The sequence below is a fragment of the Crotalus tigris genome, unplaced genomic scaffold (genome assembly GCF_016545835.1).
Source record: "Crotalus tigris isolate CLP2741 ecotype Arizona unplaced genomic scaffold, ASM1654583v1 scf7180000018730.549990, whole genome shotgun sequence".
NCBI lineage: Eukaryota > Metazoa > Chordata > Lepidosauria > Squamata > Viperidae > Crotalus > Crotalus tigris.
Genome location: NW_024097172.1, coordinates 181,991 through 209,722, shown reverse-complemented (window position 1 = coordinate 209,722; position 27,732 = coordinate 181,991). Strand labels below are relative to the sequence as shown.

The 27,732-nt window shown below is 39.0% G+C and overlaps 2 protein-coding genes across 2 annotated transcripts in view; both read right to left on the bottom strand.

Annotated features, from left to right (window-relative positions):
* Window positions 1-281: 281 nt before the first annotated feature.
* Window positions 282-27,732, bottom strand: part of RECK (reversion inducing cysteine rich protein with kazal motifs) — a gene marked incomplete at its 5' end in the record, with an annotated part of 193,380 nt that continues 165,929 nt past the window's right edge. Inside the window, 2 exons of the mRNA XM_039355685.1 lie at window positions 282-2,553; window positions 3,934-4,089. Of these exons, the coding sequence (XP_039211619.1) occupies window positions 2,338-2,553; window positions 3,934-4,089 (372 nt within the window). The remainder of the gene's footprint in view (window positions 2,554-3,933; window positions 4,090-27,732) is intronic.
* LOC120313602 (signal recognition particle 19 kDa protein-like) lies at window positions 26,711-27,610 on the bottom strand. The gene has a single exon (XM_039355681.1). It carries the CDS (start codon window positions 27,518-27,520, stop codon window positions 27,086-27,088), a length of 435 nt encoding a protein of 144 aa, XP_039211615.1. The 5' UTR covers window positions 27,521-27,610; the 3' UTR covers window positions 26,711-27,085.

The following is a 27,732-nucleotide window of genomic DNA, read 5'->3' as shown; positions in this document are numbered from 1 at the left end:
TATTTTTCTGACTTACTGAGTTATACTGTTCTTATAAATGCAGTTTGTTTCATATATATAACATTTTCAATCCTGATGGGACCTCATGTAGTGAGATTTCTTCACTGCAGCTGCCCAAAATTCAGACATTTCAGAAACAAAACTGCAACAAAACAGTTATGTTGCAGCTCTGTGAGGGAAAGTGTGAACACTGGAAAAGATGCTTATGATTATTATTCAGTATTACAACAAAACAATCAATACAGAAGTGTACAATTTTTATGAAATTATACATTTGTAAATGAGGCATAAAATATAAAATATTTTATTAAAATAAAAGCTTTGATAATACATTGCAAAGATTTCTTATTTATAAGCATCAAATAAAATAGTTGCCACAAATTATTGCTAACAGAAATGCTAAGATAGTTTTCATTTTTTAATATTTAAGAATTTGGTACAGATAGTGCTATTGATACATACTTCAAAATGACTTCTAATAATACTGATAACAAAATATTAGAAAAGATCAGGTGCACAAAAAGCATGGAAGCATAATCCAGATTATTATGTAGTAAATCTCTATTTAGCACCTGGATAGCTTCTGTTTATGATTTGTACAAAAACATTCCTATTGGAGTGTAATAATATAAAATCTTTACTTAAGTATATAGAATAATATGCAAATACTGCATTATTTAGAGTGATATTCACAAATATTTAATGCTCTTTATCATATTGTTTTTCAAAGAAAATCTGTGTAAATATATAAAAGCTGCATCTTTTATATATTTTAAACACAAGAATGAAAACTAATTTAAAACATGACCGATAATGGGGCAATAGTATTCAGCAAATCCTTCTGTGCACAACTAATTTTACTTCACATTCTTTGCAGAACAAGGCTTATGCCTATATTCTTTATTATGTATTTATTTTCAGTAATATGATTCTAGGATTCTACATGAAAATGTATGAATTTTTGGTACATTTATTTAGTAGCAGCAGCAATATTTTCATCAAAAGCTAATTTTTAAAATGGATATTCTGAATAATATACTGTTAAACCAGGCAGTGCTATTTCCATTGCACTGAGGGGGCATGTGACATCCAGCACCCCTCCTCCAAAATAATATAAAAATATTTTTTAATCTTATAAAATATGTTTCAACTGTGAAAATTTATACACAAAAGACAAACGAATGCAAACATCAATTTCATCTTCAAAGAAAATGAAAACAATTATTTTAATCCAACCTTGCCTCTACAATAAGCTCTTGGTATATGCAGAGTGGATGGTTCACATACACAAACTATGCCCTGGATTAATCTTTATTATATATGGACAATTTGACCTATATGCACGGATGAAAAATAGAAATTGGCATGGACATATACACTATGGTATCCTTGCATAGCACAGAAGAAACATACATTTTCATGATATGAGGAAAACATGTTATTTGGCATTTGTGTTTTTAATTTTTCCCTCACAGTTCTAATTCTGCTTAGTAACTTTATTTGGATAAGCTAGATTTAGAATTATTACATAAGGCAGGGAGGGACTGGTAAAAATGCAACTGAGCTTAGGCTTAATAAAAAATAATACTTCCAAAAAGATTACCTGATGTTTGGGTGCTGAGGTGCAGTTTAAAACTTGTGACAGAAGAGAACTGAAAAATATATACTAGAGTTATACCTGTTAATGAGTGTAAATATACACTCATTTAATATGTCCTGTTAATATTGTCAGTTTAAAATATCCAATAGTATTTAATAATTTATTAATTTAATTTATATCTTGGTTTGTCACTAAAAATAGTGCTCAGGGCATCTAATAATCAAATATGGTTAAAACACTAAAACTATAATTTTAAAAAATAATTGAACACATCCATAGGAAATTATAAGACTCACAATAACAGCAAGCTATCTGACTAAAAATGATCTTCCATTTATAGAGGCCTGAAGCCACTTGAACTTCCCTTGCCAGAACATTCAAAACCTTACAGTAGATATTTCCAAACAAGCCTGACTAAACAAGGCTAAAAAAATCGAGCATGTATACAGAAGCACCACAGTGATTTTTTTTTTATGCTTCCTTCATCACTGAAAAACATTATTATAGTCAGGACTTGGTTATATTGTACAGCACTGCTTATTTGCTACTTTACAAAATATTAAAGATTAAGTTAATGCCAAATAATAATCCAATTTTGTAATTAAAATGGCACAGTTGGAACTGTGTGAAGTAATCCTTGTGGGCCAAGTAGGTCCACAGATTATGACATTGTTACTTCACTAGATTAGAATGTCTTTCGCAAAATAAATACTAAAGTCTACCTGAATATTTTTTTATTATGTATTACACTTGATAGCTAAAAAAATTAGCATAACGTGCCAAAAGACCAAATAATCTGCTAATATAACTTGACTACGGGAAGAAGACATCTTGAATGAAACTTTCACCTGGGCTGCAATAAGCGCTGAGAGAGGTACATGGGATGCTAAAGCAGGACTGTCAGAGTTGATCAGTGATTCTATCTTTTCTGCTTCTTTATTGCATGCTTCAATCTAGGAAAACATAATACTGAATTTAGTAAATAGTAAAAAGGAGGCCATTATGGAAATATGCAACTTTTGGCTTTACCTTCTAGTCTTTCAAAGTGTTTCTTTCATGTAACAGGAAATAAGATCAACATTATTTTATACATTCAGTACAAAGGTTTTCCCTTTCCTCTGCCTTTTAATAGCTCCATTTGCAAGCCTTGTTGACCAGATCAGCTACTCTTCAAGCAAATAACTCATCCTCTGTGCACTCTTGAGTTGTCACTGCCAATTACAGAATAGCCATTTTTTAAAACTTCCCTGTTATAGCAAAATTTCCTTTCCTTCCTCTCTCCCCCACAGGAATGCAAAAAAAAAAAGTTAAAATCTATAATGATCTAATTAGAATAGACACAATGGGAGGATTATCTCATTATCTTCAGGCCCATTATCCACCTTCCTATGTGGTCACAAGGAGAGAAGAGAGAAAGAATGTCCACAGATTTTATCTCAGTTTTGGTAGGAAGAACCTCAACTGATAAGATTAGGTTCCAAATATTAAGATTATTTGTGCAACACGCTAACTCCCAGTTGAGTTAAGTATGGGCGAACAGAGCCAATGTTGTTTGTTTTACATATTGCTTCTTGAATGTATCTTCTTATTTATAAAATGATACAGATTATATTCTTCAGTATTCCTTATTTTATAGTGGTTTCTTCAAAGAGATCATATATTTTTAATCATACTTTTATATTTTTGCTTTTATTTTGAATCAGTTTTTTTCCAAAGAAGAAACAATGAATACATTTTTCTCCTTTTGAAATTCTCCTTCTCTTTGACATATTTATTAGAACTTTACATGCTTATTAAAGAAGTAATTTAATTCAAAGAAAATTTGATTAAATCTTTCCACAAACCATTTTGGAGAAATTTTAAAGATTCATATTTTGTAAGACCTCAGATCTAGTTACCAATTAAGCTTTTGATAGTGTTTCTTGGAGATTTCTGAAATAACTTTTGATTCATTATAGGAATCTCTTAAGACATTTCAATTTGCATGTTTTATTCATTCTTTTATTCAAATGTGTGATTACTAATATGTTTTTTCTCTTTTTTACATTTATGTTATGTTACTTGTTAAGTATGTTCTGTTTCTTTCATTTTAATTTGGCTTTAGAATCTCTTATTTGTTATATTTGAAAATGTGAAAGTATTAAAATAATTAGATAAACCAGAAATATCTTTTTGACATATTTTTAGTACAAAAGTTTGTTTATTCCACAATCCGGAGAAAATCAAATTTAATATTATTGGGTCTCAGTAATAATTTTGAAGACTTGGAGAATTTAGGCTGTGCTCTGATTTTTTTTTAGTAAAATTAAATGCAAAAAAATTTAAAGTATTACCTGAAGAGGCTTAGGATTCTGATCAACAGGAATGATAAGAATTATAAGTTCAGATTCTATGCTGAAGTATCCAAACACATCACACTGCGGTACAGAAACATGAAGGCGGATCTTTTGAAGTATTTCAAGTACTGTGATTGGCTTTTGGTTGGTTATCTACAAAAAAACCCACCCACAAATATTTTAATATTTTACAAAATTGTGTTTTTCCAGTATCCCTAGTATAACAGTTTAGTACACATATCTTATAGCATTACTTTCTATAAAATAGAGATTCTCATAAAAAAGCATGAGCATCTTTAAACTTTGGCTGTGCTTATGGTATACTTGACCAAAAGTGCAAAACATGACTGGAATTGTCCTTACCATTAGCAGAGAATGCTGCATATCATGCAAGTTTATAGCCCACTCCCTGTAAGGACCCGCATCAATCCCACATCTTAAGAAAGTAGAACTCTTGGAGACAATTTCCTCAACAGGAACTTTTATTAAAAGTAGTTGATAGCAGGCATAATAGACAAGATCTGAGGGATTCCTTTGCAGGTCGATACTTTAAAGTGTCCCCAAGCAAACCCCACCCCATAGTTCATCCGGACGGTTCAAACCAGCCAATCCCCAGGAGTTAAGTCCATCGTGGGAAAGGGGAAGTAATATTGGTCTGACTCCAGTCATAGCGCGCTGTTCAAGCAGCTCTTCGCACCTTCTTTTGAGAACGCAGAAATAAGAGGTTTTATTTCTTTCTCCCCCCCTTTTCCTAGCTGATAGGTTAGGGAGAAGAAAGTTCAGAGAGAGATACAGTGCAGGAAGCAAATTGTTACATTGTAGTGGGCAGTGGCCACAAAAGCAATAAATGAAGCAAAAGATTACACTGTAGCAAATAGAGGAAGAGAAAGCAATAACCGCGGAGGCACATACCCCCTCCCCCTTGGAAGTATGGCACAACCCAGGGGAAGGTGAGATTTGTTTTTAGGTCAGACGGAATAGGTAGAAATGAAATAGGAATCGGTTCTGACATCTTGCCCCCTTAAAAATAAAAGAGATCTACCTGTAGAGAAAACAAATCAGGTACAGAGGTTAGTCTGGTTTGTTGGGATATTCTGTATGAAACTTCTTTAACAGTTTAGGTGCTCTGACATGATGTTTATGGACCTATTTGTTTTGTGAGGAGGGAAGGTGTTTCCATGCTACTAAATATTGAGTTGCCCCGTGATACTTCCTAGAATCTAGGATTTCTTTTATCTCGAAGTGTTGTTCTCCTTCAACCATGATTGGAGGTGGGGGGTGGTGGTCATAAGGGCGACTGTTCTCATATCAGCAAGCTGCAGTGAAAAATTGGGTATATTTGTCTGAGCTTTTTGGATAGTTCTAATTCTACTGTTACTGTGTTTATGATTCTTTTAATTGGAAAAGGTCCTATATATTTTGGACCCAGTTTTTTATAGGGCTGTAGGGATTTTAGGTATTTTGTAGACAAATATACCATTTCTCCTACAGTGAATGTTATAGGTTCAACTCTTTTTATCTGCTTGTGCTTTGTATGCTTGCCTAGCTTCGTCTAAGGCTTTCCTAGCCACTGGCTAGGTGTTTTGTAATTGTGATATCCATTATTTCAGCGAGGAGATTGCCGGTTCGTTTGGGGTCAGTTCTGGCATAGGGTTAAAACTTTGACTGGTAGCTACTTGAAAGGGAGTGTAGCCTATGCTGGAATGGACTGTGTTATTGTAAGCAACTTCTGTAAAAGGGAGTAGGTCCGTCCAATTTGTTTGCTGGAAATTAATAAAGCACCTTAAGTATTGCTCAAGTACTGAGTTTGAACATTCCATCTGTCCACTGAATTGAGGATGATGGCTAGATGACAGTCCCTGAGTGATTCCTAAGAGGGATAAAAATTCCTTCCAATGTTCTGATGTAAATTGCACTCCCCTATCAGATATAATGCGTTGGGGTGCCCCATGCAGTCTGTAGATGTGCTGCACGAATAGTTTTGCTAAGGTTTTTGTGGTGGGAATCTTTGGCAAGGGATAAAGTGCACTTGTTTTGAAAACAGGTACTTAACCACCCAGATGACAGTGTTTCCATTGCTTTCTGATAATTCCACTATAAAATCCATGGATATTTCTTTCTAGGGGGCTGAGGGATTCGCCACTGGTTCTAACAATCCGGGTGATTTCCCTTGCAACCTCTTAGCAGCTCCGCAAGTTGCGCAGCTGGTCACGTAACTTTCTATGTCCTTTTCATGGATGGCCACCAAAATTGCCTTTTAATTAAATGTAATGTTTTTACAAATCCAAAATGCCCTGCTGATTTTGTGTCATGGCATAGCTGCATGAAAGTGACCCTCTGGGTGGTTGGTATATATAACTTTCCCCCCACCCATGGCAGTCTGTCCTTGATTGTGCACACGGGGCTATTTTTCTGGAACCATTCATCTGTTTCCAAAGTTTTCTGGAATTCGATTCCAGTTTGGCTACCCAGCTGTGGCTTTATTTTAGCTTGGGGTCTGGTGGTTACTGGTGCTGCCAGTTGTGGTTCTGGCATGTGTGGTTTAGAACCGGTGGCTCACGTGCTGTTATATTGGGACATGCGAGACAGTGCATCTGCCAGGAAGTTCTTTCCCCCCAGCAAGTGTTTGAGCATAAAACAGAATTCGTCCGTCCAGATCTGGAAAGGGATTTTATTCCCTTCAAGGAAATGGCACCACGTAAGTAACGATCATCTCACAGCATACGCCTCCTTTTCCCACATGGCCTAGTGCTGTTCCGTTTCGGTGAGTTTCCTGGACGTGTATGCACACGGTTGCAATACCTCTTCATCATTTTCTTGTAATAGTACAGCTCCCACTGCCACATCGTTTGTCTGCCTGTATTACGAAAGGTTTATCCATGTCTGGGTGCCTCAATATGGGTTCGGCGGAAAAGAGTCTCTTTAACCTGTCGAATGCCGCTTGGCATTCCATTGCCTATTTTAGTGGCTGGCTGGGTTTCATTGAGGATTCTCCCTTCATTTTTAGTAAGTTTGTGAGGGGCAGGGCTATTTGGGTGAACAAAGGGATGAATTGGCGGTAAAAGTTTGTGAAACCCAGGAAACTTTGCAACTGCTTCCTTGTGTGAGATGGTGCCCATTCTAGTACTGCCCTGACCTTCTTGGGGTCCATTTTGATGCCCTGTGGGATATGTGATTACCCAGGTAGTCTATTCTTTCCTGATGGAATTCGCATTTTGATAATTTGGAATATAGGTGGGCAGCTCGCAGTTTCTTTAAAACAGCTCTGACGATTTCCGCTTCCAGATCGTGGCACGTTCAGTTGTATGAAGAGACCTCTCTCTTAATCGGCTGTTTTCCCTCAGCGAGTAGACCCTTATGCGAGTCTTAAATCGTCCTGGAGGGGTGACTACTGTCGAGGAGGCTTTTGCTCAGCTGCAGTGGAGTGGCACTCCCCCCGCAGTCCAAGTTAACTCCATAGGGCTGACGGAGAAGAAGTCAGAAAATCATCTAAGCATAAAGAACTACTATGGTGGGACTTCCAGTTCTGGATCACGGCATTCGCAGCCACGCAAAGAGACTGCTCTCTTTGCCGGCCGATTCTCCGCTGCCGGTAGACCCTTAATTGGGTCGAAAATCCAGCCTGCAGGGGTGGCTACCATTGAGGAGGCCCTCATTGACCATGGGAGAGTGGCAGCTTCTTCTACGGCCCGAGATTCCTCCTTAGGGCCGACGGTGGAAAGATCGGCCATTTTACTGGCCGATCACTTTGCCTCTGTAACCAGAAGTCAGAAGAACATCTAAGCATTGAGCCAGGTGAGACTTTTTTTTTTTTACCTCTCTTGGTTCTCCTTTCTTTTTTGTTGCCTATAAAAATCATTTTTGAAATTATTTCCCTGCTCTAAGTTTGTGGGTGTGAGAAAAGAAGCTTAAATGGACTGAATTAACTTAAACTGACTTTTTAAATTTTTTATTTATTTTTATCCACTTTAGGGTCTTGGAAAAAACTTTTAATATTGAATTTACTATTGGACTTAGTCTATATGTGAAGAATTTTCTCTTTTTTGCTTTTTCTGATCTTGTCAACGTCATTCCTGGTGTCTGGGAGGAGATTTTATAGTCTACTGAGGACATCCTGTGGATAAAGTCAAAACTGCAACTGTCTTTTTCTCTGATGATGAGATTGACTTTGACCTTCAGATTACCATAAAAGGGAAAAGACAAAGAAACTTAACAGCTGTTTTGTGGCGGTGGATACTGACTAAATGTTTTTTGAACACACAGAATAACAGAGTGTTTCTAATTATTATTGAAATGGAGAAACCTATTCTCAACTTGATTACAAACTCATATTGGAAAAAATTGATAGCTTGGATAAGCAACTATTAACTATAAAGTTGGACATAACTGAGTCTGCGATTCAAGGCTCTATATAACGGGTTTAAAAGGCTTATTAGATATGGACTGACTTATGGCTTAAGATAGTTAAATAAGATTTATTAATTAATAATAAATTAATTAAAGATTTGAATTTAATAAGAAGATGTTTATGTATTAACATGTTTGTTGTGGATATAGTAATTTTGGGAGGGGGTTAAAGGAGTTTGATATAGATATTGAGGGACTGATAGATCATAAAGTAGAATAGAGTAGAAAGGTATTTTTTTCTTTTTTTTCTTTTTCTTTTTTGAACTAATATTCTTGTTATTAGAAATGATAGTTATTTTGTAATGGAAGAAGAATAAAAAAAGAAGAAATGATATTAATAAATGATTATTGACTATGTCAAGGAAAAAGGAAATGGCGGGATACCTGAAGTGCTAATTATGCATTTATAGTAGCAAAATGGAATATAGCAATTGAAATAGTAAAGCTTAACACAGGATTTGGACTTATTTAGATGAAATGTTATTGATGATTGTTTTGATTGACTTAGTTGTATTGAAATACATTAATTTGAATATAATATATTATCTGAGGGAATAGAGAGGGGGTTTCTAATGATTTAATTTGAACTATATAAGTATGACTTTGCTTTTGGACAATTGATTAACCTGCCACCACGTTGATTCTTAAGCACTTGTTTGTAAAAAGAAAAAACTAATAAAACTTGTTTTTTAAAAAAGAACCACCCTGATGAATCTGAGTGAGACCTTTCCTCCCTCTCTCTGTCCTAACTATTTGCCTGTAAAAAGTTTTTGATCACTTCCCTGTCTTAAGAGAGCAGCATCTGTCTACTTGGGAAAGAAAGTTTTAAAAGAACTAAAATAGTTAAAATTTTATTGACTACTTGATTTTTCTCTTTGGATACCTAGGGGCCCTGAAAAAATAAAAAAGAAATGCTATATTTTTTACTTTATCTATTATACCGGAGGTACTTGCTTTTGCTTTTTCTGTTTCCCAAAAGAAATAAATTTTTACCTATTTGGAAGAAAGAGTTTACAGTCCACTGGGGACATCTTGTGGCGAAAAGTGCCATTACAACTGTATTTTCTTTTGCTATTTGAAAATGAATTTGACCTTCAAATGACAACAAAAGGGAAAAGATAAAAGATTTGCAACAGCTGTGGTGAATTTGCTTATTAGAATTTTGGAGGTGATATTTGTTGACCTTTTTGAAATATAGCCTCCACTAAAAGATCAAAGACTATTCTTGATCAAAGACTATTTCACCATTGAAATGGAGGAATCTTATCCACAGCTTGACTATGAATTTATATTGGAAAAGATTTTGGAAAGTACAAACTATATGAAAGCTTATATCAAATCTTGGAGAAAAATCAAAGATGATACTAGAGAACCACAAATTGACTATAGTTCAAACTATAGACCAAAGAATAATGGAGGAAGAGCAGAGTAACCCTAGAGAGGTTCCTACTCAACAAGATATACAACTGAATGAAACAGAGGAACTGCACTTACAATTTAATTATGAACTTACAGTAGAAACTACTGAGCAAATTAATTATACACAATGCTATTTACGACCTATGGAGAACATTGATGATCAAAGAATAACATTAACTGAGCTATTTGATCTCCCAAAAATAACAGAGCTTGGCATTCAGGTACAAGTTATTGAAAATTGTGATAATGTGGACAATCAACTAGCAACTACAATAAGGAATAAAATTGACCATACTATTCAGACGACATTGGAAGAAAGAGAAGAGAACTTTGACTATTTTGATGTATTGAAAAATAGCTTTACTCAAATGTTGAGGTTGATGATGCAGAGGCTTTATTATGGAAACCGGTTTGGCATAGAAAGAAAGCTAGAATTAGGTTTAAAAATGTGGCTTAAAATTCCACTGAATGGGTTAAAAAGGTTGTTGACACTTGGATTGTTTTAATAACAAATGAATTAGGGGATTTTTTAAAAGGATATTTTCTGTAACAATATTTGGTATTAGAGATGACAAGTAGTTGGAGGGGTAAATTTTACTTAATTGATTGATAGAATATATATTTAAAATAGACAAGAAATGTAGTTTTTTGGACTGATATCTTTGTTTAATCAAGACAACTATTTTGTAATAGAGGGAGAAGAGGAGGTATTTGTGATAAGAGAAGTAATAGTATTAATAAATGATGTATTATTTTAAGCAATAGGTTATATCTAAAAAAATGTAAGGATGTTGCTTTTTGGGAAAATGTATTTATCTTAGATAGAATCATCATGATAGGGAAAAGAGAAATGAGGGATGCCCGAAGTGTCAATATGTCTATATAAGCTTAACTGGAATATGGTAATTTTCAAATAGTAAAGCTTAAAAACAGGACTTGGATTCTTATAATTGAAATGTGATTGATGACTGATTGGATTGATTGAGTTTTTTTACAAATGTAATAATTTTAATTGGTAAAATAATATGTGGGAAATAGAGAGGGAACTTTTAAGAAATTAATCTGTGTGATATATGTATGATTTTGTTACTGGATAATTGATAGCCCAATCACCACATTGTTTCTCAAGCACTTGTATGTAAAAATGAAAAAAAAAACAATATAATTTCTTCATAATAAAAAAAACCACTCTGACTAGGTTGACACTTTCCTCTTTGGATTCGGTGAAGGTAAGGATGTCGTCTAGATAAATCAGGACACCCTTAAATAGGTGCTCCCTTAGTCCCTCATTGATTAATTGCATAAATACTGCGAGGGGCCCTTGTAGTCCAAAGGGCAAAACTTTGAATTGGTAGCATCCTATTGGGCAATTAAATGCAGTTTTCCATTCATCCCCTTCCTTAATTCTAACGCAGTAACACGCTTCCCTTAGGTCTAGTTTAGTGAAAATTCTTCCTTTCGATAGGTGGGACAACATGTCCTTCATGAAGGGTAGGAGGTATAGGTTACTTTCACTGATTGCATTCAGGGCACAGTAATCCACGCACAAGCGTAAAGTGCTGTCCTTCTCTCTAAAGAGGGCTGGGGCGGCTAATTTAGGCTTGGCAGGTTCGATAAACCCCCTTTCTAGGGTTTTATTTATGAATCTTTCTATTTCCTCCTTCTCTTTAGGGCTCATAGAGTATAGTCTGGGCTTCGGGAGTTTTGACCCGGGCTTGAATTCTATCGCACAATCCGTGGGTCGGTGAGGGGAAGTTCATCTGCCCGCTCCTCACTGAAAACTTCAGCAAGGTCTCGGTATTTCTCCAGTATTTCAAGTAACCCCTTTTCCTCTCCCACCGATGCTTTCTCCACTCCTGGGTTTGGTAGGGCTCCTTGGGGGAGGGTTAAGTTCACACGATCCCCCTTTGGGAAATTGAGTTCTGCCGTCCTCCAATTTACCCAGGGGTTCCATTTCTTTAGCCCTAGGATCACTGGGCATTCCATGCCTCGGATCACTACAAACGTTATGTCTTCCTAATGGTTCCCCAGGGATAGGTGGACTGGTGAAGTGGCTATGGTAGCTGACACCCCCCCCTGCTATGGACCCATCTAACTGGCCAAATGAGATTGGTTGTTTCAGCCTCCTCACTGGGATGCCCAAGTTCCCTACTAGCGTCGGGCTACTAAGGCAGCGGATGCAGCCAGAGTCTATTAAGATTTTCACTTTGACAGCTTCGGGCATGGAGGGGGCTAATACAGTCATTGTCTTGAGGATGGGTGCAGGGGGTGGGGACTCCACAGCTTCTCTTGCCCTCATGGCGGGGTCTTGTGGCTTGGCTGGGGACTTCCCTGATTTCCTGGCCTCTGATCGGTCTGGGTTGTGCCGAGGGGCTTTTGAAGAGCATTCTATGGTGCGATGCCCCTGTCTCCTGCATTTGAAACAGCCCATTGACTTCTTGGCCTTAGCCGGTGGTTTCGCTGGCTCGCACGTAGGCTCAGGAGGCAAGCAGCCCCATGGTTTTCCTCGCCGGTGCCTCTTCAGTAGGTCGATCTCTGCTTCCTCCGCCAGGATATATCATTTGTTGAGTCAGTGTGGGTCCCCATGAGGCAGGCAGGTATCATGCAGGTCGTAGTTTAGGCCGTCTTTGAAATGGCTAAGGCGGATGTCTTCCGGTCAGTTTAGTTTGTTGGCGATGGCGCAGAATTCTTGTGTATATTCAGCTACCGGGTGTCTGCTCTGCCCCACTGTTTTGATTCTCTCGTGGGCTTTTCGATCAGCCAGGGGGTCCTCGAATCGCCTTCTCAGGGAGGATATGAAGTGATTGAAGTCGTAGAGCTCTGGACCATTGGAATCATGCAGGTTCACCATCCAGTCTGAAGCCGCCCCATCCAAAGCAGATTGCACGATACGGATACGGGCTTTGTCGCTGAAGATGTCTCGTACGTATTCTTCCATGTAGCTAAGGACTTGGTTTAGGAAGAACCCCATGCGTTGCAACTCCCCCCTGAATTTCACGTCCAGCGATGGGAATCTTTGGATGGATCAGTGCCTTCGCCGCTGACTATGTTGTCTCCCATCCTGATCGCCATCTGTGGGTCGGCAAGGAGTGGGGGCTGCCGAAACGGTAGCTGCTGTCTCCGTGGACGTCCCTGGGGCTACAGTTTCCGATTCCCCCTCAGTGTCTCTCCGGTTGCAGCCCAAGATGTTGGTGCGGCCCCTGGATTCAGGGTTCTCCTCCACGAGAGAGCCAAGGGTTGTTTTCATCAGATCAATAGCTTTCTCTAGGATCCAGTTTGAGTGCTGCGCGCGACCTCCTTCCTCTTCACAGAGATTTCTCCATCTCTTGCTTCCATCCGGGTTGGTGGCTGCCTGGCCTCAGGGTCACTTTCCTCGATACTTTTTCCCATTAGTCTTTCTTGCCAACATCCATCGACACCAAGGTTTGGGATTATGTGTTTCCACCACTTCTTCTTCTGAGGAGTATGACGTCTCAGATCCCAACAACTGGCAGGGTCCCTGCCAGAGGGAGGGCTCCCCTTTCACGGTGGGTTCTTCCTTCCCTGCCCATCATCTGACATTGTAGTTTTTGCAAAGTCCTCTAGTAAGAATCTTCCTTCCAGGTTGACTATTACTGCAGATCCTGTCTAATGTAAGGACCTGCTTCAATCCCACATCTTAAGAAAGCAGAACTCTTGGAGACGGTTTCCTTCAACAGGAACTTTTATTAAAAGTAATTGATAGCAAGTGTAATAGATAGGATCTGAGGGATTCCTTTGCAGATCGATACTTTAAAGTGTCCCCAAGTAAAACCCACCCCACAGTTCATCTGGACGGTTCAAACCGGCTAATCCCCAGGTGATAAGTCCATTGTGGGAAAGGGGAGATAACATCGGTCTGGCTCTGGTCGTAGTGCACTGTTCAAGCAGCTCTTTGCACCTCCTTTTGACAACGGAGAAATAAGCCAGGCTCCGGAGGTTGTATTTCTTCCCCCCCCCTTTTCCTATCTGACAGGTTAAGGAGAAGGAAGTTCAGAGACAGATACAGTGCAGGAAGCAAATTGTTACGTTGTAGTGGGCAGTGGACACAGAAGCAATAAACGAAGCAAAAGATTACATTGTAGTGAAGAGGAAGGGAAAGCAATAATCCCGCAAGCACATCCCCCTCCCCCTTGGGAGTATGGCAGAACCCAGGGGAAGGTGAGATTTGTTTTTAGGTCAGACAGGATAGGTAGAAATGAAATAGGAATCGGTTCTGACACTCCCTTTCTTATTTATATGAAAAGCTTCACTTAGTTAAAGCCATGATAAAATTCATAATGCTATCAGAAGACAACTGTGATTCATAGATGAGGGGCACATGACATAGATTTTGTAACTTGTTAACTAACATAGTTATTTTGTATTTTAATTTAACTTATTTTTCTCTTTTATGAGGATTTATGAAACCACTATAGACTGGAATGTAGAAAAACTTTTTATCACATTGTATGGATTGATTGATTGATAGCTTCTAATTCCTAAACTGAAAAGATAAACTACAGAAGAATGGATGATAAGAAAAAGTTTGTTAGCACAAAACTGATGTTTGGTATGTCTTTTTGAGAACTTCAAACAATCTTTGTAGTTGATTTACTATGCAAAGAAGAGGTTACTTTTATCCTGTCCAATTAAGTTTTCTCTTGCTTTTTCTTTGTTGTGTTAACAAGGAATGTAAGATGGGTTTCGAGGTTCTCGCTTTTCATAGAGAGATCTCACTTTATCAGGGTAGCCTAATAAATTGCTTTTAAATGATCTTCCAACTCGGTTGTTTATTGGGAAGGTAAACCAAGGCAGAACCTAAGACCAGATTTGGCTATCATGGGTGAGTGAAACTTAAAATGCAAGTGGAGTAAATTATACACAGCATGAACAAGAAATAGACATATATGGTTGAACAAGGATATAATCAATCAAATATTGATTATATTGATCTGTTATTGTGGACATGAGTTATTGGGCTAGAAAATCAAGAGTGATTGAAAATACTGATTTCTAGATGAGTAAAATATTGGTTCAATTCAACTCAAATATGCAATTAAGCATAATTTCATTCATCTTATCAAATAAAAACAGACTGATCTATTATTGTGGAGATGAGTTAATGGTCTAGAAAATCAAGAATGAATAAACATACTGATTTCTAGATCAGTAAAAGCACTGGTTCAATTCAATTCAAATATGCAATTAAGCATTATTTCATTAGTTTTATCCACGGAATGAATACAAATCTAAAAGTATGATTTGTCTAACTCTTTATGAATAAAAGATAATTATTTAAAATGGAGAATTACTGATAGTCATGTAAAGAGCTGAAGATGATACAGACCATTTGTAGTAATGTAATCAGCCAGATTTGACTATCAATTGGTGAGCCAGCCAGGAGATCTTCATCTCAGCCAGTTCTTTCTTGGAATACAGATCACTATCAATGGCAAAGGACACTTGAAAAGAATTTATTTTGACATTGATTTTTAGCTGAGGTTTAGGAGACTACTGTTAGTGATGCAAAAGACCTTTGTAAGGAAGATCATGAATTATAAAGGGACACTAAAAGAAACATCGAGCAGACGTCCATCCAGAGGTTTATTCAAAAGAAATTTGGTGAGTGTTGATTTGTTTACTTTTCTTTCAGTTCTTTAGTGAATAATGTTAAGTTCGCTATTTGATTCTGAAGAGATGGAAATCTTCTGAGTTGTAAAACTATTGATATTCTAATGAGAGGGGCAAAAGCTCATTAGTTGATCCTGGAGATACAGGAATCTCCTGGATCGTAAACCAATTAGGGCCCACTTGGCATGGAAAGACATGAAGAAAGAGTTTAGCAGATAATGAAAAGTTACCCTGTCTAAATGGGAAGTTATAATACAAAACACTCAGATAATTTGGATGTGACTTCTGTTCAAAATTCTTTGATGTATCTCTATAATAATTTTCTTGAAGCCAGCAGGACTGAGTTAAATTAAATAAATTGAATATAAAAAGAGATAGGGCTTGTTAAAATTGTTCATCTGAAGGTACCTTTGAATAAGAAATGATATTCACTCTCATGGCTGTTTTATGGGATTCTGGAAAATTAAAAAAAACATTGGTATGCTCAGCTATTTTTAATTATTAGTAGCAATCCAGAATCATTGCAAAATTGTCATCAAATTGTGAGGAGTAGCAACAAAAGAAATTCTCTTCTTGTAAATCCATTTTAAAGAATATTTCCTTAAAAATTCCTTTACCCATGTATAACTATCAACTGCGCAGATACAGCTCAAAACAAACAAACAAAAAAAGAATTGTTGACATGTTCGGCCAGCTAACAAATTAAGTTGGGCTTCTCAGCTTGGTCTAAGGCTGTGGAGAACAGGTAGGCAGTATTTAGGGCCCCGATCACATTTCTATCAGAATCATTCCACTGCCTGGAGAACAAGCCACAGGTTACTCCAAGAAGGAAAAAGTGGAAATTTAAAGGGACAAAACCTCCACAGGTCTAAAAATTATATTTAATGGTGTGTGTTTGTGTGTTGAGTCATTTCTAAGACTTGGTGGACGGGGCAAATTCTCTAATAATAATAAACAAAACAACAAGGCCTTATATCCCTCCCCCCCAAAAAAGATTTGGAAAATGGAGCTCATTGGCTTGCGAAAAAGTTCCCTGAAAATAATAATGATTATTTTGCCAGGAGAAAGCATTGGCTGAAGTATTTGTATCTGGAAATTGAGTATCAGGAAGTTTAAATGGAATAAACTTGGTGGAGATTAGATGTCTGGGGTGAATGCATATGCTGACAAACCCCAACCTCCTCCCTCCAGTTAGTGAAGAGGACTAGTTAGGCTTTTCTGACAGAAAGCAAGGAATGGCTTTTCAATGATGTACCATCTATAGTCCTAGTATGATTTATGTTAATTGCTTACTTAGTATCCTATGACCATCACTGAATGTTGTATCTTATGATTTATGATGAATGTATTTTATGATTATAATCATGATGTAGCACTTGTTGCTTGTATGTACAGTGAGAGCTTATGCACTGGAAACAAATTCCTTGTGTGTCCAATCACACTTGGCCAATAAAGAATTTGAATTCTAATTTTAAATAGTTTTTACAATGAGAATTGCCATTGTGTAAGGACCCACCCCACTTTGCATCTTAAGAAGACAGAACTCTTGGAATAATTCTTCCAACAGGAATCCTTTATTAAGAGAAGTGGTTGCAGGCATGCTAGACAGGACTTGGGGTTCAAGCTCTCCCATTCAAGGTTTTAAGGGGTTCCCCAGTAGTCCCACCCAATCAAACCCCCTTCCAGTGATAGTTTCAAGTATCACAATTCCACCCCTTTTCTTCTTTCTTCCGTCTGGATGGAGACTTCAGATAACTACATGAAAGGCAATTACCCTTCTTTGATATGCTAACGCTTAGAGGTCACAATAAACACACATTCATCATTCAGCCCTTTGAAGTGTACTGAAGGAAGTGAGGGCCATAAAGCCCCTTTGCTCTCCCCCTTCTCTCCCTCTTATGGCAGAATCCAGAGAAGGCAGAATTGGGAGTTTCTATATTTGATAATTAAAGATGAAATATAATTGGATTCTGACATTCGGCCCCTCTTAAAAATAAGGGAGATCCACCTGAAAGAAAACACAAGTAAGAAATTTAGCCAGGCTTGTTAGGATACTCTGTGTGAAACTTCTTCAATAGCTTCGGGGCTCTGACATGACGTTTATGAACCCACTCATTTTGTGAGGCAGGGAGGTGTTTCCAGGCAACTAGGTACTGAGTTGTTCCATGATATCTCCTAGAGTCAAGGATCTCTTTTATTTCGAAGTGTTGTTCACCCTCCACCATGATTGGAGGTGGTGGGGGGGGGGATTTTTGGCCGTAGAGGTGACTGATGCTCTCTTTTCAGCAGGCTGCAATGAAAAATTGGGTGTATTTGCCTGAGATTTTTGGGTAATTCTAATTCTATTGTTACTGGATTTATGATTCTTTTAATTGGAAAAGGTCCTATATATTTTGGTACAAGTTTTTTACAGGGCTGTAGGGACTTTAGGTATTTTGTAGATAAGTACACGATTTCTCCTATAATGAATGGTGTAGGCTCAACCCTTTTTTTATCGGCTTGTGCTTTGTATGCCCGCCTAGCTTCATCTAGTGATTTTCTGACTATTGGCCAGGTGTTTTGTAGGTTTTCCATCCATTCTTTCAGTGAAGGGATCGTTGGTTCTTTTGGGGTTAACTCTGGCATAGGGTTGAAACTTTGACCGTTGGCTATTTGAAAAGGAGTGTAGCCTGTGCTGGAGTGGACTGCATTATTGTAGGCGACTTCTGCAAAAGGAAGTAAGTCCGTCCAATCACTCTGTTGGAAATTTAAAAAACATCTCAAATATTGCTCAAGTACCGAATGGCAGCGTTCTGTTTGTCCATCTGTCTGAGGGTGATGGCTAGATGTCAGTCCCTGAGTGGTCCCTAAGAGGGATAAAAATTCCTTCCAAAATGCAGACGTAAATTGCACTCCCCTATAAGAGATGATGCGTTGGGGTGCCCCGTGCAATCTGTAAATGTGCTGGATGAAAAGTTTTGCTAAGGCCTTTGCAGTGGGAATCTTCTGGCAAGGGATAAAGTGCACCTGTTTGGAAAATAGGTCCGTGACTGTCCAGATAACAGTATTCCCATTGCTTTCTGGCAATTCCACTATAAAATCCATGGCTATTTCCCTCCAGGGGGCTGAGGGACTTGCCACTGGTTGTAATAGCCCTGGCGACTTCCCTTGCAACCTCTTTGCCGATGCACAGGTTGGGCAGCTGGCAACATAACTTTCTATGTCCTTTTTTATTGATGGCCACCAAAATTGCCGTTTAATTAAGTGTAAAGTTTTTACAAATCCAAAATGCCCTGCTGATTTTGTGTCATGGCAAAGGTGCATGAAAGTTACTCTTTGAGTTGTTGGTATATATAACTTTTCCCCTACCCAAGGCAACCCGTCTCTCATTGTGCACACATTTTTGTTTTTCTGGAACCATTCATCTGTTTCCAAACTTTTTCTGAATTCAATCCCAGTTTGGCTATCCAGTTGTGGTTTTATTTTGGCTTGGGTTCTTGTGGTTACTGGTGCTGCCAGTTGTGACTCTGCCATTATTGGTCTAGAGTCTGTGGTTCGTGCGCTGTTATATTGAGGCATGCGAGATAGTGCATCTGCCAGGAAGTTCTTTCTTCCTGGTAAATGTTTGAGCTTAAATTGGAATTGGTGAAAATGCTGGGACCAGCGGGCTTGTTTGGGATTGAGTTTCCTGGAAGTTTTCAGGGCTTCTAAATTTTTGTGATCAGTCCACACCTGGAAGGGGATTTTGTTGCCTTCCAGGAACTGTCGCCACGTGAGTAATGCCCAACGTATCCCATAAGCCTCCTTCTCCCATACGGGCCAGCGCTGTTCTGTTTCCGTGAGTTTCTTGGATGTATATGCACAGGGTTGCAATACTGCATCATCATTTTCTTGTAATAGCACAGCCCCCACTGCCACATCACTTGCATCTGCCTGTATTACGAAGGGCTTGTCCATGTCTGGGTGCCTTAGTACTGGTTCGGCAGAAAAAAGTCTCTTTAGTCTCTCAAACGCTGCTTGGCACTCCATTGTCCATGTTAGTGGCTGGCTAGGTTTTACTGAGGATGTTCCCTTCGTTTTTAGTAAGTTAGTGAGGGGCAAGGCTATCTGTGCAAATGAGGGGATGAATTGGCGGTAAAAATTTGCAAAGCCCAGGAAACTTTGTAGTTGCTTTCTTGTGCGGGGTGGTGCCCAATCTAGTACTGCTTTGACCTTCTCCGGGTCCATTTCAATGCCCTGTGGGGATATGCGATAGCCTAGGTAGTCTATCCTTTCCTGGTGGAATTCGCATTTTGAGAGTTTGGCATATAGGTGAGCGGCTCGCAGCTTCTTTAAAACCGCTCTGACAAGTTTGACGTGTTCTTCTTTTGTTTCGGTAAAGATAAGAATGTCGTCCAAGTAAACAAGGACCCCCTTAAACAGGTGCTCCCTTAGAACGTCATTGATTAATTGCATAAAGACTGCAGGGCCCCCTTGTAATCCAAATGGCAAGACTTTGAATTGATAGCACCCCATGGGGCAGTTAAATGCAGTCTTCCATTCGTCCCCTTCCTTGATTCTCACGCGATAGTAAGCTTCCCTTAAGTCTAGTTTAGAAAAAATTTTCCCTTTCGATAGGTGTGACAGCATGTCTTTCATGAGGGGCAGCGGGTATAGGTTGCTTTCACTGATTGTATTCAGGGCCCTATAATCCACGCATAAACGTAAAGAGCCATCCTTCTTCTCTCTAAAAAGGACCGGGGCAGCCACTTTAGGCTTGGCTGGCTCAATGAAACCTCTCTCCAGGTTTTTTTTTATAAATCTTTCCATTTCCTCCTTCTCCTTTGGGCTCATGGAGTATAATCTGGGCTTCGGGAGTTTTGCCCCAGGCTTGAATTCAATGGTACAGTCTGTGGGTCGGTGGGGGGGGAGCTCATTCGCCCTCTCCTCACTGAAAACTTCAGCAAGGTCTCTATATTCCTCTGGTATTTCTGTTAATCTTTTTTCCTCTCCTATGGATGCTTTTTCTATTCTTGATTCTGGTAGCCTCCCTTGGGGTTTTAAGTCCATAGGGTCCCCCTTCGGGAATTTGATTTCTGTCGTCCTCCAATTTACCCAGGGGTTCCATTTTTTCAACCATTCCATCCCTAGAATCATTGGGCATTCCATACCTGGGGTCACCACAAACGTTAGTCCTCTTCATGGTTGCCCAGGGAGAGGTGTATTGGCAGAGTGGCTAGGGTAGCTGGCACCCCCCCTGCTATGGATCCATCTAGCTGGCCAAATGAGATTGGTTGTTCCAGTCTCCTGGATGGGATGCCCAGATTCCCCACTAGTGGTGGGCTAATGAGGCAGCGGGTGCAGCCAGAGTCTATTAAGGCTTTCACCTTCACAGCTTCGGGCATGGGGGGGATTAATATAGTCACTGTTTTGAAGATGGCTGTGATGCATCCACTTACCAGGGGTTCGCCCTCCGAGCTGTCATCTGAGGCATCCACCGGCCCTGTGGTGTAGGCTGGAGTTCTTTCCCCTTGGTGAGCAGAGGTGGGGGTTTCTGCAATTTCCATCATTCTCATGGCCGTTTCTTTTGGCTTAGCTGAATACTTTCCGGGTTTGTTGATTGGGGATCTGTCTGGGTTGTGCTGGGGGGCCTTTGAGCGGCATTCTACAGCTCGATGCCCTTCTCTTCCGCACTTGAAACACCCCATTTGCTTCTTGGCTGTATCCGATGATTTCACCGGTTGGTGTGTCAGCTCAGGCGGGGGGCGGCTCCATTGTTTTCCTCGGCAGTGCCTCTTCAATATGTCGATCTCTGCTTCCTCTGCCAAGACGTACCATTCCTCAAGTTGATGTGGGTCCCCTCGGGGCAGGCAAGCATCATATAGATCATAGTTTAGTCCGTCTTTGAAATGGCCAAGGAGGATGTCTTCTGGCCAATTCAGTTTGCTGGCAATGGCCCGGAATTCTTGTGTATACTCAGCCACTGGGCGTTTGCCTTGCCTCATCGTTGTTATCCTTTCACGGGCTTTGCGATCAGCCAGGGGGTCTTCAAATCGTCTTCTCAAAGAGGACATGAAACGGTTGAAGTTACTGAGTTCTGGGGCATTGGAGTCATGCAAGTTCACCACCCAATCCGCAGCTGGTCCATCCAGGGCAGATTGCACGATCCGGATGCGGGCTTTGTCGCTGGGAATGTCCTGCCCATATTCCTCCATGTAGCTGAGGACTTGGGTTAGGAAAAACCCCAAGCGTGTTGGCTCCCCTTTGAATTTCACCTCCAACGGTGGACGTCTTGGAATGGATCGGTGCCTTCGTTGTGGGTGGTAGTGTCTTCCGTCCAGATTACCATCTGTGGTCCGGTAGGGGGTGGGGGCTTCTGACACATTGCTATGAAATGCGAACCTGTAATGTGCCACTTTATGACATTACTTAGTGATGGAAATTCTGGTTCCAATTACTGTAGTTAAGTAAGGACTACCTGCACTCAGTTCGTCCCGAAGAAAGATACTGCATTTCTGAATATGTTGATTGCTAATAGATTAAAGACAGTGTAAGTGCTAATTACTTTGTGTCTAAAGCCTAGAAAGGGTGGACTAAGAAAGTTGTGGTTGGATGTAACTGAGGAGTTTCTCAAAAGAGAGAATTTAAGAATTTAAAGAACAAAAGAGAATGCTGGAACCAACCTTAGGATGTGGTGGAAACAGCAGTGGTTTGCCAGAATAAATAAGATCTGGCCTTCCCCCCCAAAAAACTAAGGAAGGAAGGGGTTGAGAGCCTAGCATTTGTAATTTTGTGATGGGACTCTATGGTGTTTGATGTTATGAGAGAATTTTTAATTTTTTGTATTGTTTAACTTATTTAACTTATTTGATTTTAGACACTGCCCAACTTGGTTATTTATCTATTGCTAGCTGTCCAGATAGTGTGACAGAGATAGAGATTGCCATGTCCACCCAGGAAAATATGTGTAGCTCCTAGACAGACAAACTGCTGCTAAAAAGCTGGTAATGAAAATCTAATTTTTAAAAGGGAAGAATCTTTGGACCAGCTTCACTTAAGACATGAATTTCCAATCTGATTCTGAAAAATATTTTAAAGCTCTCACTGATTTTGCCCTTGGGCTTTTCTTGGATTTTACTCCCATCACAAGAAATAGGATGTTGTCAGCCATGGTGGGAGTGGGGAACTCCTGGCAATAAAATATTTATTGACTATTGGAAAAAAATGTTGAAATTCACCTGAAAGTTAGAACTCATGGTTTGATGTACACTGACATTTGGAAGGTGAATCTAATTTACTTGCCTGTTCTAGATTTAATTGGCTGTGTTTGCACTACACAAAAAATATAAACAGTGAATAGTGAATCAAAATGACTAAGATGGAAGCAAACAAATCACATTATCTTGTTTAAACCAATCATCATGGTTCCTTTTGATTTAGCACATTGTATGAACAAAGCCCCAGCTATGATTTGTTCATCAGGAGTCTCTTTACCATATTCTGTGAACAAGGCTAAATGTGAGATCATAAAAAACGTTTTAATGTCCAATCCACTCCTTTTCTGGATAACAAATATAATAATAGTTTCAATGTGGGGAATTTTACTTGTGATCACTCATTGTATAAATGAAAAATGATGATTTGTTGAAATCTATATCATGAATCTATAGCAAAAATCAGTTGGATTTTGTTTCCTAGTCTGTTTCAGTGAAGAAAAACCAAATGCTATGTTGCTTACTAACCATTTTCCCCATTCAGTTGACTATGATTCTAGGAGACTGCTGTTTTCTTGGCAAGGTTTTTCAAAAGTGGTTTTCCATTATCTCCTTCCTAGGGCTGAGAGAGACTAAGTGGCCCAAGGTCACCCAGCTGGCTTTGTGCCTAAGACAGGACTAGAACTTATGGTCTCCCGGTTTCTAGCCTGATGCCTTAACACAGAGATCCCCAACCTTTTGAGCACCAGGACCAGATCCGTGGAGAGAGTTTTTTCTGCAAACCGGAGGAGGTGTGGTTTCATGTACTGCCTGCATCTCACAGATGGGGCTTTGCTTGTTTGGGCGGACCAGTTTTGGCATGCTGTGGCCACAGACCGGGGGTTGGGGACCGCTGGACTAGAAGACCTCTAAGATCTCATCCAACTCTAATATTCTGTTTTTGTGTATATGTGTCAAACTTCAGTGATTTTCCTTTGCATTTTATTCTTAATAATGCATTTGAGGGCATTCTAGTCAAATGAACAATCCTATGAAGTTTTATTTAACATCTGATACAGCGTGTGTTTTTGAAGCACCTTGCTTCTGAAAAAGAGGTGATTAGTTGCTGCTTAATCTGTGTGCTCAATTTGTTTTCCATTTTCCTGGTGCCAGGAAAGGGAAACCTTTATAAAGAACCAATTTGGTCTCATAGTTAAGGCCACAAGCTACAAAGCTGAAGGACTGTGAGGTCAAATCTTGCTTTGGCCATGAGGGCCAGCTGGGTGATTTTGAGCTTTTTTTTCCTCGTTAGGCCTAGAAGGGAGGCATTAGCAAGCTACTTCTGTACCTGTTGCCAAAGAAAAAACTGCTGGCACCCACCCAGGCAACATGATTTTCCTAGCATAAATTATATCAGAGAGAAACCCCATTTTCAGGAAAATGTTATGGCAATTTTTCTCCCATTTTATGTTTTGAGGGCTGTTTTAATTCTCTGAAAACAAAAGTTATGTTTTTTTTTTTTTTTACTCTACCTGATTTAGTAGAATGGGGGAGGGAGAGGCACTCTTTTGTCTTCTCAGGTACCCTATTGTTTTCTTGTTATGCTGTCCCAAGAGTGATTTATATATCATCTGCCTAACACAAAAGCATTCCAGAAATGTTGGCTGACTGCTGGGGAGTGAAGCCTATGTGCTTTATCTTTTAAAATCCTGAATGTGTCATTTGCAACAAGTTTACTGAGTTATATTTTTGTCCCTTAACATGGCATCTAACTAGGGTAAAAGGGGAGAGGAGAAAGTAAAATTTGACAATTTTGATAAAGCCTCCATGGACAAGTATAGTCTATCTGACACAGGACAATGACAAATGATTTCTTTTTCTCTCACCCTTTAGCTGTGGAAGTAATCTAGACAATGATAAATATATTCTCATTTAGATTCCCAGCTTTGTAGGGTCTTATTCTGGAATTATCAAGAAATTGGAAAGTATTAAATACTTTTACAGCTTAAGTAATGGTCAGTCCCAGTCTTGCCTTGGACTATAAGTGGATGCATATAGTCCTATCCCAGAATGGGAGCCTGCTCTACAGTTATGCTGATATGCCAATCTCTCTGATTTGTCTTCCTAATGGGAGAAGAAAAACCTGCTTGTAAAAGTATTTAATGCTTTCCAATTTCTTGATAATTCCCAGAATAAGACCCCACAAGTGTGGTGAGTGCTAATAGAACCCTGACTTTCTGGAATTAATGATTAATGATTGTCTTTTGATTTAGTAGACTTTAATAGGAACCTGTCAGGAGAAACTACAGCTACTTTGGGAAGAGTTCTCCACACTATTGAAAACTATACAGCACTTTTCCTGCTGATCAGTACAGATGCTGAAAAGACTGATCACAGTTCTAGCTACAAGAAGATTGGCATCACTGCACTGCCATACAACTGACTGACTTTGTCCTAGGACTGGCTTAATGAACAGTGGATGGTGAACATTTGGGTATTGATTTCAACCTGTATGATTTTATTATGTGTATTTATTGTTGATGTTTCATGTATTTAAAATAGATTTATAGGCAAATTAGTCCTTAGAGAAACCCCATCAAGTGAACCTCCAGGGAATACTTACAGAAGACTTGGTGTAGCAATTGTGAGGGTAATAAATTATGGGGATAATTGACCTTGTATTTACATTTTGTTTCTACACTAGGATTTCTTGCTCCATAGAACAGAGGGACTGCATAGCATGGGAAGTGTTAAACAGGATGACCAATATTACATCAGGACCACCTATTGAGTTTCAAGGATACTTTTCTTATTACTATGTCCTCTAACCTTGCTGTAAATTTAAAGCTGGCAGTTTTCTGAGTGCATACACCACCTATGGAGAGCATCCATTTTTGTTGAGAGTTACTTAACTCTTTATGGCCCCATTTTTCTTGATGTATCTTATTTCTCAGTCACTAGGATGATTCATGAAGATCTACAGTAGTGGCCAAAATTGTGGAAACCTTTTGAGGAAAGTGTACATTTGAGGTTTGATGGTTAATAGCACCACTTTTTTGGAGTAATACTATAAAAGTATATATCAATGGAAAAATAATTTAATCAAGAATGTAATGCAACAAAGTTTGTTCAATTATCTGTATGCTATGAAAAGTTATAGCCAAATAACCAGAAAAAGGAAGCACAACTTGCTTAGGTTGATATCAGGTAGCTTTCCTTCATCTGATTGTAGCTAATGAGCATGAGTGTTTAGAGAACCAATCAGGTGTCATCTTGTTTTGGCAATGAGCCAATCAGATCACAGTAGGATTCAGTTATTGATGTCATGTATTGAAGCTGAGAGGAGGACATTTGTCAGTGTGTTATGTGATTGCTATCAAGTTGGTTGGGGTTTTTTGTGTTCTTTCATTTAGTGAGCTTGTAAAACGTAATAAAATTAAAGTAACGGTGCAAAGAATTGACTGGTCACCCAGAAAGCAATGTAAAATAGTATTATTAAGTGAACAAGGCTACAGTTATAAAGAAATTAGAAGAAAAATTGGTGGAAACTTAACCAAAGGTGGCATTTCTAACTTTTTGATAAGGAGATTCAGTCACTACAAAACCACACTGGTAAAGGCAGGAAAAGGTGCACAACAGCAAGTGATGAAAGAAGAATTAAGAGACTGTGACAGAAGAAAATCATCTGGGTGCATACAAGATGAAATGGCACAATGCAATGTGAATGTCAGAATCCAATTATATTTCATTTATAGCTACCTACTCTTATATTTCATTTCTAGCTACCTATTCATTTCTCACTCTCTCTGAATTATGTCATACTACGAAAGGGGAGGAGGATAAGCAAGGGGGTTTTATGACTCTCACTTCCTTCATAAAACTACAAAGTGACTGGATGTTGAGTCTCATCAAGAGGACTGACCATAACAATATGGCCATTGCCTTTCATCTACTCTCTCTGAAGTCTCCCTTTTGCCGGCAATGAGGGAAAAGGGGGGAACAATACAATGCCTGGGATTTGGGGAAAGAAAGGATGAGTGATCATTGCCCAGAAGAACTGTGGGGTGGGGGCTGCTTGGGAACATTTTAAAACATTGAAGGATGGGAGAGAATTCCCCAGATCCTGTCTAGCATGCCTGCTGTAAGGACCCATCCCACTTTGCATCTTTTTTTTTTTTTTAATCCAAACATATGTTTATTGTAATAAAGAGAAGCCCAACATCACAGTGACAAATGTATTTCATTGTAAAGTTTATCAAGTGAAAATGTATCCAAGGCAAAAACAAACAGCTTTGCATTCATTTGTACACACAGTTCAATACATTAAAACATTATTTTTCTATATTTTTTAAATATTAGAAGAGGATTTTCTGGTTATGTTCCCAAATAGTTCAACCATAATTTTATGCAAAATGAAATTCATTCTAATTCAAAAACTACCACAAAATAGCTTTGCATGTTCTCATTGGTCTGTCCGTCATTTGAAATCATTATTCTTCTGTAACCATACTCATTTGAATATATATTAGTCCATGTCACATTCATTTCTTCTTTTTTCCTTTGTTTTTTTTGCCTCCTTCTCCTTGCTGTAGACTTAGGTCACTGCCTCCCATTTTCTGTGTCCTTGTTTTCAGTTTGGGAATTGTTTCTGCTGCATATAACATCACTGCCTTACGTGTTGGAAACTGAGGCTGACATAGATGACCATCTTCCTGCTTCAGCTGAATGCGAACTCTGCCCCTATATTGCGCATCACGGTTCCATTCCCTGGGATACATTTTGTTTTTCTCCAAAAGCACATTAAGACCAACTGCTGCACAAACATCTTGGATTTCTGTAGATGTAGGATTTTCAATAGCTTTGTCAAGAGGTATTCTTCTTCCTTCTGCTATTGTCTTCTTGTTATTTATATAGGCTGGATATATACAGATAAACCGAGATTTATCGGAGGGTAAAGAGGACGCAGCCCAAGCCATGGCCTCCGCATCGGCAGGCGGCAGCTGCTTTTCGTGACTCGGCCATTCACCAGCCACGGCGAACCGGGGACAGGACCCCACTTTGCATCTTAAGAAGACAGAACTCTTGGAATAGTTCTTCCAACAGGCATCCTTTATTAAGAGAAAATGATTGCAGGCGTTCTAAACAGGACTTGGGGTCCAAGCTCTCCCATTCAAGATTTTAAGGGGTT

Excerpts from the sequence above, each read along its gene's own strand:
- LOC120313602 (XM_039355681.1), bottom strand. The coding sequence starts at position 27,520 with ATGGCTTGGGCTGCGTCCTCTTTACCCTCCGATAAATCTCGGTTTATC.